The 18,529-nt window shown below is 34.9% G+C and overlaps 1 protein-coding gene across 1 annotated transcript in view; it reads right to left on the reverse strand.

Annotated features, from left to right (window-relative positions):
- Positions 1-366: 366 nt before the first annotated feature.
- Positions 367-18,529, reverse strand: part of slc6a2 (solute carrier family 6 member 2) — a 58,521-nt gene continuing 40,358 nt past the window's right edge. Inside the window, exons 8-15 of the mRNA XM_049471357.1 lie at positions 13,768-13,892; positions 12,685-12,797; positions 12,010-12,138; positions 9,813-9,912; positions 8,203-8,303; positions 5,977-6,144; positions 4,844-4,915; positions 367-2,773 (exon numbers count right to left, since the gene is read on the reverse strand). Coding sequence (XP_049327314.1) covers positions 2,750-2,773; positions 4,844-4,915; positions 5,977-6,144; positions 8,203-8,303; positions 9,813-9,912; positions 12,010-12,138; positions 12,685-12,797; positions 13,768-13,892 — 832 coding nt within the window. The 3' untranslated portion in view covers positions 367-2,749. The remainder of the gene's footprint in view (positions 2,774-4,843; positions 4,916-5,976; positions 6,145-8,202; positions 8,304-9,812; positions 9,913-12,009; positions 12,139-12,684; positions 12,798-13,767; positions 13,893-18,529) is intronic.

The raw sequence follows: 18,529 nt of genomic DNA on the forward strand, positions 1-18,529 counted from the left end.
CTTGACTGGCCTGCACAGAGTCCTGATATCAACCTGATAGAACACATTTGGGATAAATTAGCATAGAAAAAAATTAAACATACTCCTCTTTCTTCGTCATCGTGTGGAAAGTTCTTTATTGTGGTAGTGTGCATATTTCGACTTCATCATGGATAACTATCACTCATGATCCACAGAATGCTTGTACTTGCACTCATTCTGTAAACATTGCTCAGAAACGCTAGGCCCGAACAGTCTACATTCACGTGGCCAAGCCACCCCAGTTACACATAAGAACATATGTTTATATATATATATTTATATATTTTAATATATATATATATATATATATTCATTTATATATATATATATATATATATATATATATATATATATATATATATATATATTTATATAGTTTTACCTTTACCTACATCAAACACATGATATAACAGTAGACGGCCTACATTTAAAATACTTTACATTCACGTTTCATTATAAAGAATCTGATAAATACAAGATTAGATATCTAACAAAAGAATATATTTATATATATATGTATATATTTATATTTTGCAACCAACAGTCGTAGACTGCTTCCAACCAGTTACCTTGTTACAGTGTTGTGTATATTTGCAAGGATTTTCACCGGAATAAATAAAGAGATTAAACAATAAAATAATAATAAAAAAATTAAAAAAACATCATAAAAGGGGAAAAAAAATTTGGCACTTAAAACTGATTGTGCAAACATGTTATTTCTTCAAAAAGGAATCACACAAAGCAGGTAAGAGACAAAAAACAATTGGATACCAAGTGAAATTTCATAAACACACACATTCATACATACATATACACACACACACACACATACCCCCCCACACACACACACACATCCATACATACAGTATAATCAGTGAGATATCATGTTCAGAATAAACATGACAGGTGTCAGTTATCTGTGTATTCCAGGAAACGCATCACTGCGCAATCCTTTCCCAACTCTTTGGAAAACTCATTGGTTATGTGTAAAATTTAGCCATATTAGTGTTTTATTTGTGGCATAATTAAACATTTGAACCCTATGCCTATACATATCTATTCATATATAAACTCAATTAATCTTATCTGCTCTGAAACTACTAAGAATTATTTAGTAACAGCTGAGTTTATATGATGGAGTCCCTCAGGGTCCAATTTTAGGGTCTAAGCACATGTCAATGTTGAGAGTTAGTGATTCAAGTAATACTCAAATCATAAAAATCACAATTCAAACATGATTTTAAGGATAATAGAAACAACTACAATACACACATACAGTTTATTTCACTGCATTTCACTTTTATTATTTTCCCAATTTATTATCTTACTTTAAAACATGTATACTTAATAGTTTTTTTAAATGCTCAATTCATTTAGAAATGCGTTTACTAATGTTAAACTTAAATTAAATTTGTCTTTTGTTTAAAATATCTAATCTTTTTTATATGTACTAATAATCCATTATCTATTGTTTTTACATTTTTTTTAATTTGATTTTCCAATGTTATGAACAAAATGAGGATGAAGCATTATAATTTGAACAGTGTAAAATTCATAAATATTCAGAATATTAAGAATGGCCGTATGGATATATACTATACGTACATTATCATTATTGTCAACATTGGATTTTGTAGTTCAAAAAAAGAGGTCAAAAATAAAACTCAAACTTAAATAAAAGGAAGAAGCTTAAAGAAATCTTCAATTCCCTTTTTGTTTTAAGCCTTTAATCTATTTTATGCTCTTTTATGCTATTTTATCAAGTATATTTTGAAAGCTGTTAATTCATTCAATCTATTTTATGCTTTTTTGGACACGAGAAATGTTTTTTTTTTATCAAGTATATTTTGAAAGCTGATTGGATTTATGTCCTCTTGGATTTTGTAAATATCAATGTTGAAGGTAAATGAATTAAATTAAAGCTTTGGTTGCAGTGAGCACCTAGTTTTTTGGGGTTTCTGAGTTTTTTGGGGGGTTTATAAGAATGAAAATCTACATTATGGACTAAAACATTGACAGTAAGGCACTGACACGGTGGTGCTTGGGTGTAGAAAACAAATATGGCTTTTAGGGATTTATATATTTATATATATAATTATATATATGCCTAAAATGAGGTTCTATGGTACTAGAAATGGTTCATCATCACCAAACGTTGGGCAAATAAAAGGAAATCTAAAGGAACCCCCCCCCCCCCACACACACACACACACACAAAGGCCCACACACTTTACTCGCTCTCACACACATAAAATGATAACTTGATGAGTGTGTTTTGGTATGTTTTCACCTTTACAGACACTGAGTAATCCACAAGTCAGAGGAAGAGGAAGAAGAGCAAACACAGTTCAGTTCAGTCAGAAACAAAAAGAAATGATCACCAAAAACTGTAAAATACCTGTAATGTCCCGGCATGGCACCCTTATGAGGAGCTTTCTGAGGTTGTAGAGATGTAATGTCAACGTAAAAAAAAAAAAAACATTATAGAAAACACAGACATGATGAAACACTGATATCATCCACCGACGGGGTAAAAACACCAGCCACAGGACAGAAGCAGAGTGGCACGGACGGCAGGGTACGTGGTTGAGAAATACACAGAAGTCATCGCTTCACTTCGCGTCCATCTCGCTGGAGCCGCCTTTCTCTCAGGAATCCAACTCACGCGGCTCATCCTCCCCATCAGACACGTGGGACTCGACATGGCACCTCCGCATCGGTGCGCACATCAGATGGCCAGCCAGTGCTTCATCTGCAGTGCAAGATATTATAACAACAGTTATAATGCAGTTACAATGCAACATGATAGCACAATAGTAGGGTATCTACACACATACAATTAAGTTTATTATGCTGCTTTCACCCAATTCGTCAATATTTAGGACCCCACAGGATAAATTTGGCACCCCTGATAATTTTCATGATTTTCTTTTATTAATCAGTGGTTGTTCGGATCAGCAATTTTAGTTAAATATATCATATAGCAGATGAACACAGTAATATTTGAGAAGTGAAATGAAGTTTATAGGATTTACAAAAAGTGTACAATAATTCTTTAAACAAAATTAGGCCGGTGCATAATTTTGGGCACCCTTCTCATTTTATTGATTTGAATACCTTTAGCACGAATTGTTGGAGTTTTTTTTTTTAAATCCTCAATTCATTTAGAAATGTGTTTACTAATGTTAAACTTAAATTAAATTTGTCTTTTGTTACATTCTAATCTTTTTTTATATGTACTAATAATCCATTATCCAGTGTTTTTACTATTTTTTTATTTGATTTTCCAATTTTATGATCAAAATGCGGATGAAGCATTATAATTTGAACAGTCATAAATATTCAGAATATTAAGATTGGCTGTATGGATATATACTATAAGTACATTATTACTATTGTAAACATTGGATTTTGTAGTTTAAAAAAAAAGGTGAAAAATAAAACTCAAACTTAAATAAATGGAAGAAGCTTAAAGAAATCTTCAATTCCCTTTTTGTTTTAAGTGTTTAATCTATTTGATGCTCTTTTATGCTATTTTATCAAGTATATTTTGAAAGCTGTTAATTCATTCAATCTATTTTATGCTTTTCTGGACACGAGAAATGTTTTTTTATTTACAAAAAGTGTACAATAATTCTTTAAACAAAATTGGGCAGGTGCATAACTTTGGGCACCCTTCTCATTTTATTGATTTGAATACCTTTAGCATGAATTGTTGGAACACAAGATTTGTTTGGTGAGCTCATTGACCCTTGACCTACATACACAGGTGAATCCAATTATGAGAACGCTTTGTCTTGCTGAAATAACGTTAAACTTACTTGGAAAAGATGGCAGATGTCAGATGTGAGGCCAGATGTTTTAATGCTTTTTTACTGCTATGAAAAATCTGGATGATCATTTTCATCATCAGCATAGCGAAATTACAGTGAAACATCTGTCTTTCCAAATATAAGCTAAAGCATAGAGTCAATCAGACCACACCCCACAGAACTATGTGTTGGTTCTGCATAGAATTGATATATATATTTTTTTTATGATAGAGTGTTAGATTGCATTCTTGATGCAGTGGTGGACTGTTTGATGTGAACGCGGATTTCCAAAGTACTCCTTAACCCCTGTGGTGATATTTATCACAGTACTATGACAATATTTCATGCAATGCCATGTGAGGGATCACAGGTTGACAGAGATTTCAGGTCTTGGCCTACACAGACCGGTATTTTTACAGTCTAACGTAGACTAGATCTCAGCCAGAGATATTATTTTTGCATTTGTAATATTTTTTTTTCTTTAAACAGCCAGACATAAATATGTTTAACTATGATCGAGAGATTGTTGATTCGAATCCCCGTTATACAGCTTGCCATCAGCTGCTAGAGCCCCGAGAGAGAACAATTAGACGTGCTCTCTCTGGGTGGGTTGATGCCGCTCTTTCCCCTCATCACTCCTAGGGTGATGTTAATCAGCACAAGGCATCTGTGAGCTGATGTATCAGAACCGAGCTGCTGCGCTTTTCTCCGAGTGCTCTGTGATGCTGCATCATCAGCAGTTCTAAAAGAGCTGATGGCTGACTTTACATGTGTTGGAGGAGGCATGTGCTAGTCTTCACCTTCTTTGTGTTGTAGCATAACAAGTAATGGGGGATATACAGCTCATAGTAGACTTCTTCTTACAAAAAGACCAAGTGCTTCAACCCTGTTCAGGCATCTAACCTGGAAATAAAGTGTCACTATGGATTTCTGGATGTCATTATGAGTCTGATTCAAAGTGAAATCCCCCTTTAAACCATATATAGACTAAGAAAGAAAGCAGGTCTTACCTTGAACTGCCTGACATTTCCCTCTGCCACCAAGTGGTATTCATGCTCAGGTGTAATGCAGTATGCTATCCGCTGCAATAAAGAGACATTACCATACAGGTGAACAACTAGAAAGCCTGGACGGGTAAGAATATTTAGAAATATGGACAAAAAAAAAACAAACATTGCAATTAATCCATAAGCCCAGATCTATTTATGAATGTTTACAGCTATAAAAAAAAAGAGACCACTTCAGTTTCTGAATCAGTTTCTCTGATTTTGCTATTTATAGGTATATGTTTGAGTAAAATAAACATTGTGTAATAAACACAGTGTTTAAAAACTCCAGCAGCACTGCTGTTTCTGCATTTTTACTCCACTGAAAAAACCCAACTGAGATGGTAATTTGGAATGAGCTGGAGCTTAACAGAAACTAACATGAAACTATTGTTCAGCACCTCCAGGAACTCCTTCCTTCAAGACGCTGAGAAAACTATTCCAGGTGACTCTCCCTCATGAAGACACTGAGATCAAAATACCAAGACTGTGCAGATCTGTCCTCAAAGATAAATGTGGCTACTCATAATATTTCCTCATGTGTTTCTGTATAGTTTAATATTGTATAGTTGTCAATAATACATTTTCAATGTAAAAAAGTGTGTCCATACTTTTGACTGTATACACAGCGCCGAGGAAAAATAAGAGACCGCTTAAAAATGTTGAGTTTCTTTGATTTTACCAAATTGAAAACCTCTGGAATGTAATCAAGAGGAGGATGGCTGCACCAGGAGTGGCATAAAGTTATCCAAAATCAGTGTGTATAACTGGTGGAGGAAAAAGAGTGATGAGAAACCAGGGTTATTCCACCAAATATTGATTTCTGAACACTTAAAACTTTATGAATATGAACTTGTTTTCTTTGCATTATTTGAGGTCTGAAAGCTCTGCATCTTTTTTGTTATTTCAGCCATTTCCCATTTTCTTCAAATAAATGCTCTAAATGATAATATTATTATTTGTAATTTGGGAGAAATGTTGTCTGTAGTTTATAAAAAAAAAACAATAATTTTAATTTTAGCAAAATCAGAGAAACTGATTCAGAAATTAAAGTGCTATCTTAATTTTTTAAAGAGAAAGTACTATTTGAAACTCACCTGTTTGAGGTTTCCTGGCAAAGTGAAGAACTTATATATGGCATATAACGGCACAAACACCATAGAAGACATGGCGATTCCCCAGCCTGCTACTTTTGCCCATTGAGGAAAGATGTAGTCATCGTATTTGAGCTCATGGGTGGTAACGATGCTAGCTATGACCACAACCTGTGAAAAGAGCCAATGTTAAATTGCCGCATATATTACAATATATGGTCTGCATTCAAAGACCATAAATCTGTATTTCTTTGTGCCAATTCTGACCTCAGTCAGTACAAGTCAGGTCACATCTGTGCACTTGAGACCACCGGAGTCTCTCCCGCTTATATCAAACTGAATATCAAAGGCTACGGCATGACATGAAGGTTCATTACTGTAAATTTACTATTATTCCCAGGCATCAGCATGGGAGGATCCTTTGAAACACAATCCTATGCTTTTTTTATTCATGGAAAATGCCTTAACACAGGAAGAAATAAAGATTTCTCTTGCTAAAAAGGTTGAATACATCAAACCTCCTTTCTTCCAGTCTTTCTTTCTTCCCTTGTTTAACCTCAAAAGCACGAGAAGCTGACAGGCTGGTTAGTAATAAGCAAGGAAGTGTTGAAAGCATGAATTTTGGTCCACGTGGAAAAAATGTTTTATCCTGAAAGATCATATGCTTCTCATAATCCTCCGCCTGGAAACCTTTTAGCACAAGACATCTGCACTTCATTGTTGGGAAACATTTATTTTGTCTGCAAACTGATCTATGAAATTCACACGGGATCGCACGTGCAGGTCTCACTTTCCTTTAAGGAACCTTTGCTGCACTTTGTTTGGAAAGAAATGACTCAAATGGAAAATATAGAGCATTGCAATCAATGCAACCATGTCTACACTGATGTGACATGACCATTATTGTTAAATACAGTAATGCACCATCATTTTCAGTCCAATTCTGATTTATTTTATAATAAGCCATACGGAAGGGTGGTTTTGTGATTTTTCTACTCTTAAACCAATTAAACAAAAACAAAATTACCATGGTTTAGTGCATAAAAACCTTTTGGAAACCAGCCATGGAGGACTAGAATTCACAAGCATTACCATAAAGCTTTTGATACAAAAATCACTTTGAAACACTGCCAACTGCACTATATTCTTGAAAACTGTGAAATCAGAGTCATATTTCTCTGCCCACCATGTCAATCCATGTGCTTCTTTTCATTATTGGTGAAGGTTTTGTATCTTTCAGCTTGTCCAGAAATGCATGTATAAAGAGCGCCCTTTAATAGTGGCTCAAAGTGTGAATTACACTTCCTGACTGGATTCCTGCAAAATGGTGCTTTAAATGAATTGAAAGGAAGCAAATATTAATCATCTATGAAATGAATACTATGTGTACATTATTTAATAGCATATCATCGCTGTCCAACGAAAAACACTTATCTCCAAAACTGCAACGTTACAGGAGAGAGAAAAAACCTTGTTAAACTTTCAATAGAAGTCAATGTAAAAATAATTTATTTCAGGTCATTTTGAAGATTTTTTATTGGTCTGTTCATTAAGAAATTTTGGCACAGTGTGAGGGACAGTTTGTCTGTTCAAATTATGTAGTAAACTAATAATTGACAAAAATGGAGATAAGTGTTTTTCACTGGACAGCTACGATACAAACAAATACTTTAAAAGTCATTATTGCTCACATACTGTAGTTCACCCTCAAGCTGTCTCCAGAACAGTTTAGGTTTGTGATTTTCCTACTGTTAAATGATTTAATCCTGGCTGATTTTAATGAAGGCTTTGTATTTTTCAGCTTGTCCAGAAATGCATGTGTAAAGAGTGCCCTTTGTGTAATAGTGGCTAAAAGTGTGAATTACATTTCCTGACTGGAGCAATTCTTGCAAAATGCAGCTTTAAAGTTTTTTTTTTTTTTACATTTCACACTACTTTTTAAACATTACCACTGATTTGTATTTAAATAGAATTAAAGGGAACCAACTGTTGATCAATTATGGAATGAATGCTACAGTATGTCTACATTATTTATTGGCATATTAACACATATTATAAAGTCATTATTGCTCACATACTGTATATTAAACTGCATTTTAGTTATGGCATTGCTAGAGCACATTTTAGCCATGCTAGCATGAACATTTGATCTATGTGATATTATTAAATGTGGGACTAATCCCTTTAAAGTCACACCTTTTTCTCCCCCATGCCTTTATCTTCACTTACCAGTAGAAAAACAGGGCTGACGAACTTCCAGCAGAGCCTCCAGTAGAGACCTGGCTTGAAGCCCATCATCCGTTCAATGTCCTCACTGAATCTGTCCACGCCTGTAGGGCACACACACACACACACACACACACACACACACACAAACACACATCCAAACATTATTTTCATCAAGGGAATACACTGATACATCTTATCAGCTAGAATCTGCACTCTCAGCTTGACCTGAAGGCTGTGTTGATAAATTATGCAATAAAATTACAGTGAAAGGAAAGGAGGGGAGACACCGAGACTGAAGTGAGGAAATGGTGAAGAAGTAGAGACGATAAAACATCCTCGGATGATTTTATCAAACTTCTGAGTCTGTAGTCTAGTTTATAAATAAACCCTATAAACAGCGCAATTATAACCATTATAATTCAATTTGAAAAATGACCATGTGTTATAGATTTGAAAATGCAGCTCTGGGAAAAATTAAGAGACCATTTCAGTTTCTGAATCAGTTTCTCTGATTTTGCTATTTATAGGTATAATTCAGTAAAATTAACATTGTTGTTTTATTCTATAAACTACAGACAACATTTCTCCCAAATTACCTATAAAAATACTGTCATTTAGAGCATCTATTTGCAGAAAATGAGAAATGGCTTAAATAACAAAAAATATGCAGAGCTTTCAGTTCATATTCATAAAGTTCAGAAATCAATATTTGGTGCAACAACCCTGTTTTTTAAACACAGTTTTCATGCATCTTGGCATGTTCTCCTCCACCAATCTTACACACTGCTTTTGGATAACTGTATGCTACTTTATATCTTCTTCTTAAATTATATTCCAGAGGTTTTTAACTTTGTGAAATCAAAGTAACACATACTTTTTAAATGGTCTCAAAAATCCATTTGCAATACTTAATGAAGTAGTCAGCTAAAGTTTACAGCTTGTATAGCAGTATAGATGTACTTCTGTTTTCTGAAAATAACTCAACACACAGCTATTAATATTTAAATACAGGAGCTGGCAACACAAGTAAATCCAAATTGTGCCTAATTGTCTTGTTGTGTCTTGCTGCTATCACGTGACTTCTTATTGTTAGAAGTTCCTAGGTGTGAATGCGAAGAAAGCCTGTTAAATTTAGGTGTTTTGGTTACAATTCTCTTATACTGCCCACTAGATATTCAACATGGCGCCTCATGGCAAAGAACTCTCTGTGTGGATGTGATAAATAGAATTGTTGCAACTAAGCAACAGTGCGGTGACCAAGGACATATCGGTTTTCCAGAACAGATTTCACTTAGAAAAGGCCAAAAGAATTTTAGACCACATGCTCAGCATCATATCAAGAAGTTTATTTGCAAAAAAAAAAAAACTCTTATTAATAATAAAAGTTGCAGAAATGTGAGGAGTGTGCTAATTTTTGTAGGTTATTCTAAACGCAATGGCGAAAAGAATGGAAAAATCAATGAAAACCTGCAAAAAAAAACAACTGTTCACTATATAGTGTTGGAAGTTCGATCTTTGGCCAAATGTTATAGTTTGTTTGGATTTGGTTCCAGTCAGAAATGTTAATTTCCCTACTAATAAAAGGTCCTGATTAGTGAGGAACCACCTACCATAGAACCAGGACACTCCTACAGCTTCCACAAGAACTCCAAACAGGATAGACGTCCCTGCGGCGTAGGTGTCCAGCAAAGTGAAGACATAAATGCCTCCCTGTGAGAGTGAAAGATCAGAGTGTGAACATAAAAAAAATGATATACAGTGACCTGCTAGGTATGAAAGCTGCCATATTGGAAAACAGGAACATGTTCTGTGATCCAAGAGCGATACGGCCCAATTTACCAGTTTAGAGCAATTTATCGTTTTATTTGTGTAGCCAAGCGCTAATCTGCTTCCCTTTTTATCTGCTAAACAAAGTTTTGTGCTCACAGGCCAACGCATTCCTGAGATGTTCTCTACCGCTCACTGACCACATGTATAAAATCATATGAACCACGGCAGGCGAGCCCGAAGACAATGCTCCTCTATATCCCTTAACCGTTGGGTCAAATTATAGGTCAAAGTCCTGCCCATGTTCTCTGGAGAAATTGGCAAACTGGACGTTTCCTGTGCGCAAGATTGAGGAGATGCTGTCTTATAAAGTAAAGGTTGTTATTGTTCTGAAAAATGAAAGAAAAGAACTGAAGTAGACCTGTGTGTATTCTCTAAACAAGGTCCGGCACATTAAAGTTTAATAAACTGTTATTTAACCCTCCTGCTATCCTAGTTTTTTAGTCATTTTATTCCCTGGGTCAATATGATTCCAGCAATCTAAACCTCCAAAAAATGATTATAAGTCCAGATAATAAAACATATTATCAAATTTTACTATGTAAAAATATTTATTTGACAAATTATCAGTGGTTCTGATGTTATTATAAGTGTTTTATTAGTATTAAATGATGTTATGTAATAACAAAAGTTTGGGAGAAGGACCACGCCCGAACTCTACGTTCTAACTCCAACTCCTATCAATCAACCGCCCTATAACTACCTGCCCTAACTAACTACCTCTCGTGACGAAAGTTCGCAACCCACCTCCTCCCCAACAGCCCCCTTTTTCTACTCTTTCACTTCTTATTAAATAAAAAGGGGGGGATATAACTGCACGCTTCTTCAAGCAAGCAGTTCAGAACTCCAGCCCAAATTTCCCTGAGTTCCCTCCCCTTTTTCTTTCTTCTTTCTCTACTTCTTTAGGCGTGGTCCGCACTTAGCAAAATAAGTATTATAAGTATCGTGTTGTTAAGTCAAGTCTTAAAGGCTTAGAGTGAAGGAACATTTAGAGAAAGATCCTAAAACTGAATGCTAGAGTGAACTCCACATTATTATGTTTAAAATATTGTTTTTTCTTATGTTTTATGCCAATAAAACAGCCTTAATAAAACAGACATTGAAGTTGATATATTTAGAACATCTTATTTATTACTTATTTACTTATTGTCTTCATCAAATTAAGAGAAGACGGTAAATATGAATCCCAAAACTAATGTCAATCATTTTTTCAGAGGCTTTGAATTGAAATTGAACGGGGTCAAATTGACCTCAAAGATAATACGAGGGTTAAACTGAAAAAGTTAAAGTTGCAGAAAGACTTGATTTTCATGTGACCCAATAAAACAGTGGCCCTTAACCTAACCCTAATCATCAAGAGCTGATGTTTTGGTGTTTTTTACTGATAAATACACTTAAATGCATTAGGAAAACAGTTTTCCGCATGTAAGGCTTGATAATTCATTTATACATTGGATTAAATAAAACACAACAATGGATCAGAATTGAACAGAACTTAAACTAGATATGTTTAAGGGAAGGTTTTCTCTAGAGCAAGTCAAGAATTGTCAAGGAACCTTTGTGTGAATACAGCGTACAAATGAACTTAAACCTGCAGTTTGTCAGCTCCTTTCCAGCTCTCTCCCACACTCCCTGCACAAAATACCTCTGCTTAAAATATTCCTAACATTAAAGGGAATGCTGCAGTATGCTGTAAAGTATGCCATAAAATAAATTAGCTTTTGTTTGGTTGGTAAATAATTGTATTTATTTTTTCAGATGAATACCTTTGGTTGCCAAATATTCGTTGCATCCCTAGTAGTGTCATTCTGCAAATTGCTGCATTTCTGTAACTGACTGTCCATGCCATAATAATAAAACAAATATTTATATTATTATAAAACTCTATTTTCTGCTTTTTCTGATTTCTCTTGTCCCCAAAAAAACTACCCTATACATTCAAAGGCTTCTAGTGCTAAGTTACATTAGGATGAAACGTACCTTGGTGACGCACAATAAGGCAACCAGAAAGGTTCCGAATGCAGTGATGAAGGTGAACAATTTCCTGTGCCTTTTGAGGATTTTGAAGTCGTCTGTGAGTCCAGTGATGACTGCTTCCATTCCCCCCATCTGAACAGAAAATTGCATATGAATTAGTGTGTGTTTGTGTATGTATGGCTGTAAATATAAATGTGTAATATTTTTGTAATGCTGTCACAAAATATTTAGAACCATAAAAAGAAAGGGGTTGCACAGTAAAAGGGTGTAGGTCTTTTAGCTATTTTTTGTAGTTTGTTTTGGCATCTTGGTGAATAATTGCATTACTCAGTTGTTTTCTTATACTTATCTCAAATCTCTGTCTTTTCACTCTATGCTATTTATTTTTTAATGAAAGTAATATCCAGTAGAGCCTAGGTTGATGAATGATAGACACAGTGGAATCCATCCAAATACGAAACTACTGTGACAGACCAGTTCAATGTAATGCGTGTGATGTGAAGAAAATCAAAGAAAATGTCATATGAAAGAAAAAGGCAGCGTTCCAAGAAAGGGAACACTCACGAATCCTACATGCACAATAAGACTGCAGTGCGTCTTGATTGAGTACACTTAATTACAAACCACAAAACCCATGCTGTAATTATAGAATATTATAATGTGCGTTACATCACTCACAGAGCTGTCGATGCCGAGGGTCAGGAGCATGATGAAAAAGAATATGGCAAAGAATGTGGAGCCAGGAAGAGTGGAGATGGCCTCTGGGTAGATAATGAACACTAGACCAGGCCCTGAAAGCAAAACACAAAACATAAACTTATATTAGACTTTGCATTCCAAGGCACAATCCCACTTCCCCCCTTATCCCTAACACTTAGCCCTACCTCTAGCCATGCCTAGGTTTCTTACTGTGATAGAGGGGTAGAGTATCTTAAATCTTATTGAGATAGAGAGAAGGGTGTCCTAATTCTTGTTGGGAGCGAGGGGTAAGGTGTCCTGATTCTTGTTTGAATAGAGGGGTAAGCTGTCCTGAATTTTGTTGAGATAGAGAGGTAGAGTAGAGCCAATTCTCTTGTTGGGATAGAGGAGTAGAGTAGAGTCAATTCTTGTTGGGATAGAGGAGTAGAGTAGAATCAATTCTTATTGGGATAGAGGGGTAGGGTAGAATCGATTCCTGTTGGGATAGAGGGGTAGGGTGTCCTGATTCTTGTTGGGATAGAAGGATAAGGTGTCCTAATTCTGATTGGGAGAGGGGTAGGCTATATCCGATTCTTGTTGGGATAGAGGAGTAAGGTAGAGGCAATTCTTGTTGGGATAAATGGGTAGGGTGTCTTAATTCTTATTGGGATAGAGGGGTAGGGTGTCCTGATTCTTGTTGGGTCAGAGGGGTAAGGTAGAGCCGATTCTCATTGGAATAGAGGGGTAGGGTGTTCGGATTTTTGTTGAGATAGAGGGGTAGGGTAGAGCCCATTTTTGTTGGGATAGAGGAGTAGGCTGTTTGGATTCTTGTTGGGATAGAGAGGTAGAGTGATTCCTGTTGGGATGGAGGGGTAGAGTTGAGCCAATTCTTGTTGGGTTAGAATGGTAGGGTAAATCTGATTCTTGTTGGGATATACAGTAGGTGTAGGGTCTTCTGATTTTTGTTGGGATGGAGGGGTAGGGTGTCCTAATTCTTGTTGGGATAGTGGTGTGTCCAATTGGAGGACATTAACAGCTGCCTGAGGTCCAATTCAGAGCTGTGAAATGATACATTGTACCCACCTTCAGTGGCCACATCCGTAATGTTGACGCCATGCTCATGGGCCATGTAGCCCAGCACTGAGAAGATGGCGAACCCTGAGAAGAAACTGGTGACGCAGTTGATTGTGCTGGTCAGGATGGCATCCCTGAAAAAAGAAGAACGCAAAAACACATCACAGGTGAATGTCACATAGCTTTGCCAAACATTCACACAAAGCAATCCAGACTGTTCTCATACCTAGTTCCCCAATGGTGGAAAAAACTACCTTCCACTACCAGATCAGGAGCATCCCTCCCTTTTCTTTAAGAAACGCCTAAAGATTGAGGTCTTTAACACCCCTAACCCCTAACAAACTAATTGCTTACCCTTTGGCTTTCTATAGTGTTTTGCCTTGAACTTTTATGTCCTCTATTGCTAATGTACATTATTTTTTGTAAGTCGTTTGAATAAAAGCATCCTCTAAATGTTATGTAATGTAATTTTAAAGCTCAGTGTTTAAATACAAGAAAAAAGGGCATTCATCAAATGGTGAAAGACTACATCAAATGGTAACTTCTTGATCCTTGAGCTCACTTCTGTTTTGGGATTGTTGAGGATTGTTGGTTTAACTGTGTGGCCTTAACATCCTGTATACTTCCCTTGTCCTAAAAATAAAAGCAATACCTGAAAGTTAACAAAGGGAGGTTTTCAGTCATTTTAGTCCCATCTCGAAGAGCCATGTCAGACTTTTTTATGGACTGAGCACTCACACAGCAGTAAGGATTCCAGGAAATTTTGTTTGTGATCAAATATTTTTATTTATTTTAAAGGAGGATTGTTATTATGGACAACATATATAAATTCTCCAACTGACATACTTCCATGATCCTACCTGCCCACCCTTCCACATACCTCCCTCCCACATGGCACACAGAACAAAGAAAAAGAGGTAATAATTTAGGTATGTAATAATAATACATTTAGTAAATTAGTAAAATAAGAAAAAAATAGATAATAATAATAATAATAATAATAATAATAATAATAATAATAATAATAATAATACAGCAAATTTGATCTTTTGTAAAAGTAGCTGTTAAAATGATGTCAAGCTATATTAATTCAGTGATGTAATTCAGCGATGTACAAATATCAAATCCCAATAATGAGCCAAATGACTCCCCAGAGACACAAAAGTTAATGGCAGAAATAGATGACTCATTATAGTGTAGCCTAATAAAATTACAGGTGTCACTGTATTTAACCCTTGTGTGGTGTTCATATTTTTGTTACTCGTTTACTTTGTTACGTGTATTTAATTCAGCAAAATTAAGCAATTTTACATTAAAATGCTTTACACATGCTTGCTTCACCTAAATTGCAAGCAATATAAACAGCTTACATGGTTAAAATTTCTTTCAAAAAGTGCTACTCTTTTTTTTATTAGTTTTTTAACAAAACATGTAAAAGAAAATGAATTAAACTCAAGATATGAGTAGAAAATTTGTTTAGTTTCAAATTTACAAATGAAGCAATGTTTATTAGCCCTTGGCCAAACTGTATGTAATATAAATGTTTTTTTTTTTTTTTTTTTTTGGGGGGGGGGGGGGGGGTGTGTACATTGTGTTTATCGAAAATGTGTTTTGATATATGTTTTTCACAAAAAATGAGCCAATGCCAATGAGTTTGAGTTAGAATTGTTTTTTTTTTAGTATCATTTGATGAAAAATTAAAACGAACACCACACAAGGGTTAAATGTTCAATTAGAGATGCCTCATAGATGCTCTAACATTCTAACATTCAACTAACATTTAGCTGCATGTCTGGTAAATGCAACTGAACTCTAAAGTAAATGTAAATGATTCTCTATTAAATGCAACCTTACATTCAGCTCCAACCCGACTCTAATCTTAACATTTTAAATTAAGGTTTAGGGTTAGATTTAAAGTTCAAGATTTAAAGGTCAAGGTAAGGGTCGATTTATAGTTGAGGGAAGGCTTATGGTTAAGGATAGTTGTAGGGTTAGGTTCTGAAGGGAATCATTTACATTCAACTAAGAGTTAAATCACATTAAATAGACATTCAATGTCATTGAATGTCAGTTGAGTATATAGTGTATTAGCCGTCTTTTGTTAACCATCCAAATAAAGTGTTATCAAATCACATTACTACACCACCTCAGGTGAAAACAATCCCATCTGAATAAAGTTGTGAACAGCTTTTTTTTTATTGATGAATTTATTGGTACCTTAGGAAAGCTTGAACCAGCACTAAAAAGTTTGCCATACATTAGAGTTTCTACTTAACCCTTGTGTGGTGTTCGGGTCTGTGGGACCCGTTTTCATTTTTCATCAAATGATACTAAAAAAATATTTTTTCTAACTCAAACTCATTGACATTGGCTCATTTTTTTGTGAAAAACATATATCAAAACACATTTTCGATAAACACCCACTGTATACCCCCCCCCCCCCTACACATTTATATTACATACAGTATGTTTGGCCAAGGGCTAATAAACATTGCTTCATTTGTAAATTTGAAATTTGAAACTAAAAAAATTTTCTACTCATATCTTGAGTTTAATTCATTTTCTTTTACATTTTATTAAAAAACTAATAAAAAAAAGAGTAGCACTTTTTAAAAGAAATGTAACATAATAAAGGTAAAGGGCAAATATTAACCATGTAAGCTGTTTATATTGCTTGCAATTTAGGTGAAGCGAGCATGTGTAAAGCATTTTAATGTAAAACTGCTTAATTTTGCTGAATTAAATAAAAGTAACAAAGTAAACGAGTAACAAAAATATGAACACCACACAAGGGTTAATGCCACTGAAAAACTTTTAACACAGCATGGAGTATCTGAACAGATCAATTGTATCTACTCACCGTCTATCTATACAATCCAATACAATACAGGTTCAGAACATTCAGCTTTTTCATGACTTTTAATTGCTTACATCATTTTAGAACCAGTAATCAGCTCTATTAAGCCTTAACTGTTTTCCAGCTTAAAGTATCTACAAACTGGAGAGCCAACAAAAGTCAAAAAAGACCATTAGAAGGAGCAGAAAGCTCCTAGATATCGTAAGTGCCCCTAATAATTAGGTAAAGTGTGCAGTATATGCCAAGGTGAAAGGACAGTATGAATCAGATATTATACGTTGATGATGCACTACTACATATGAACTGTATATGCTCCCATTAAGATTCTATGTAACGTCTGTTAAACCAACAAACAACCCATTTCCAGTTTGACCTTTTCAAACTTTTATAACACATGTCCAATTCCAGCAGCTCAGGTATCTCCGTAAATAGAGGGTAAATCTTAAAAGACAGTTTTATTGGGAGCAGATCCTGGCCATGAGTGAAGTTTCATCATGTTATCCAAAGACAAGAAGACTTCCCTTCCCCTCCAGCCAGTGCCAGGCCATTGTTTGTCGAATGAGGGGCGAGAGAGGTTAATGAGAAGTGGGTCCTTTCCTCAGACTTTGTGAGATCTCGTTTTTTTAATTGCCCCTTCTCGCCTTCCCAGGACCAACGATCCTGATCCTGGGCTGTTTTTGTGCCTCGCAAAATAACCTCATACAACCTGAGTGTGCATATGGTGATTTTTAATCTTCCTGTCTGAAATGTGGCCAGCGTGCACAATGCTGTGCTTTAAGCTCATAAATTCACATCCACGCCATGTATTATATTGTATTATTTTTTCTGGCATAGCATTATGAATGCTCATAGCAGTCTTTAGCAGGCATGTTCACACATTATTGTATTGTTTTATGAGCCAGCTTTACGAGCAAGCATGCATAAAACTAAATAGCGCAAAACAAAAACTTGCACATTATGCCTGACCCAATGGTATACCCACTGCTCTTAGCATTAGGGTATTTGGCATAAAACCACAATGTATTTTTAATTATGTTGCAGTTTTCAAACATGAAGAATATTATCTTGAAGACTAAAAATTGGGTTCTGCATAGCAAAAGAATAAGGGTGCTTTTGTAAATGGAAACTAGGAGCAGTGTAAATGGCTCACTTATGTTGGTACATGAACCTTGATGTAACTGATTAATTTTATCTTCATTCTTGTTTAAAAATGCAAAATGTGGCCTCAAAATGTCTATGAATATGATATCTATAATCCTAAAAATACCTATCCATGATTGTATTAAAATATAGCGCAGGCATATCCAAATAAACACAAGCCCCAGCTTATTATTTAATTCATAATTAATAAACTATGTGAGAAAACTGCAACAAAGTTAAACTTTTAGCATAGCTAAAAAAGTACTAAATACAATTTAAACCAGTTAATACATTAATTTTCACTTGATTCCAAAAAGATGGTGGGCTTACATTAAAGGTACAGGTGCAAATACATGTGGACTATTGATATACAATTCTACTATCATGCAAAAAAAAACATTTAGCTTTTGCCATTTTTCACTTTTTTTGACACAATTGATATAAACCTGTAGTTGTTCTTTACATCATACCAATATAATTACTTAATCAAAATGACTTCACTAAACTGAACAAGATAAAACATTTGGATTAAAAGTCTAAATATTGAATACCATTTTTTTAAATAAAGATTTTGCCACTTTTCACCATTCCCTGAATAAAATAGCATTAAATGGGTTAATGTCTTGCTTTTTAGAGCAAATTAAATTAAAATGTCATTGTTTGATCTAAATGATTAATTCTTTGGTTTAATGGCTTAATTTAGAACATTTATTTGCAGAAAATTAGAAATGGCTGAAATAAGAATTTTTTTTTTAAGAGTTCAGAAATCAATAT

Source organism: Astyanax mexicanus, chromosome 23 (genome assembly GCF_023375975.1).
Source record: "Astyanax mexicanus isolate ESR-SI-001 chromosome 23, AstMex3_surface, whole genome shotgun sequence".
Taxonomy (NCBI): domain Eukaryota; kingdom Metazoa; phylum Chordata; class Actinopteri; order Characiformes; family Acestrorhamphidae; genus Astyanax; species Astyanax mexicanus.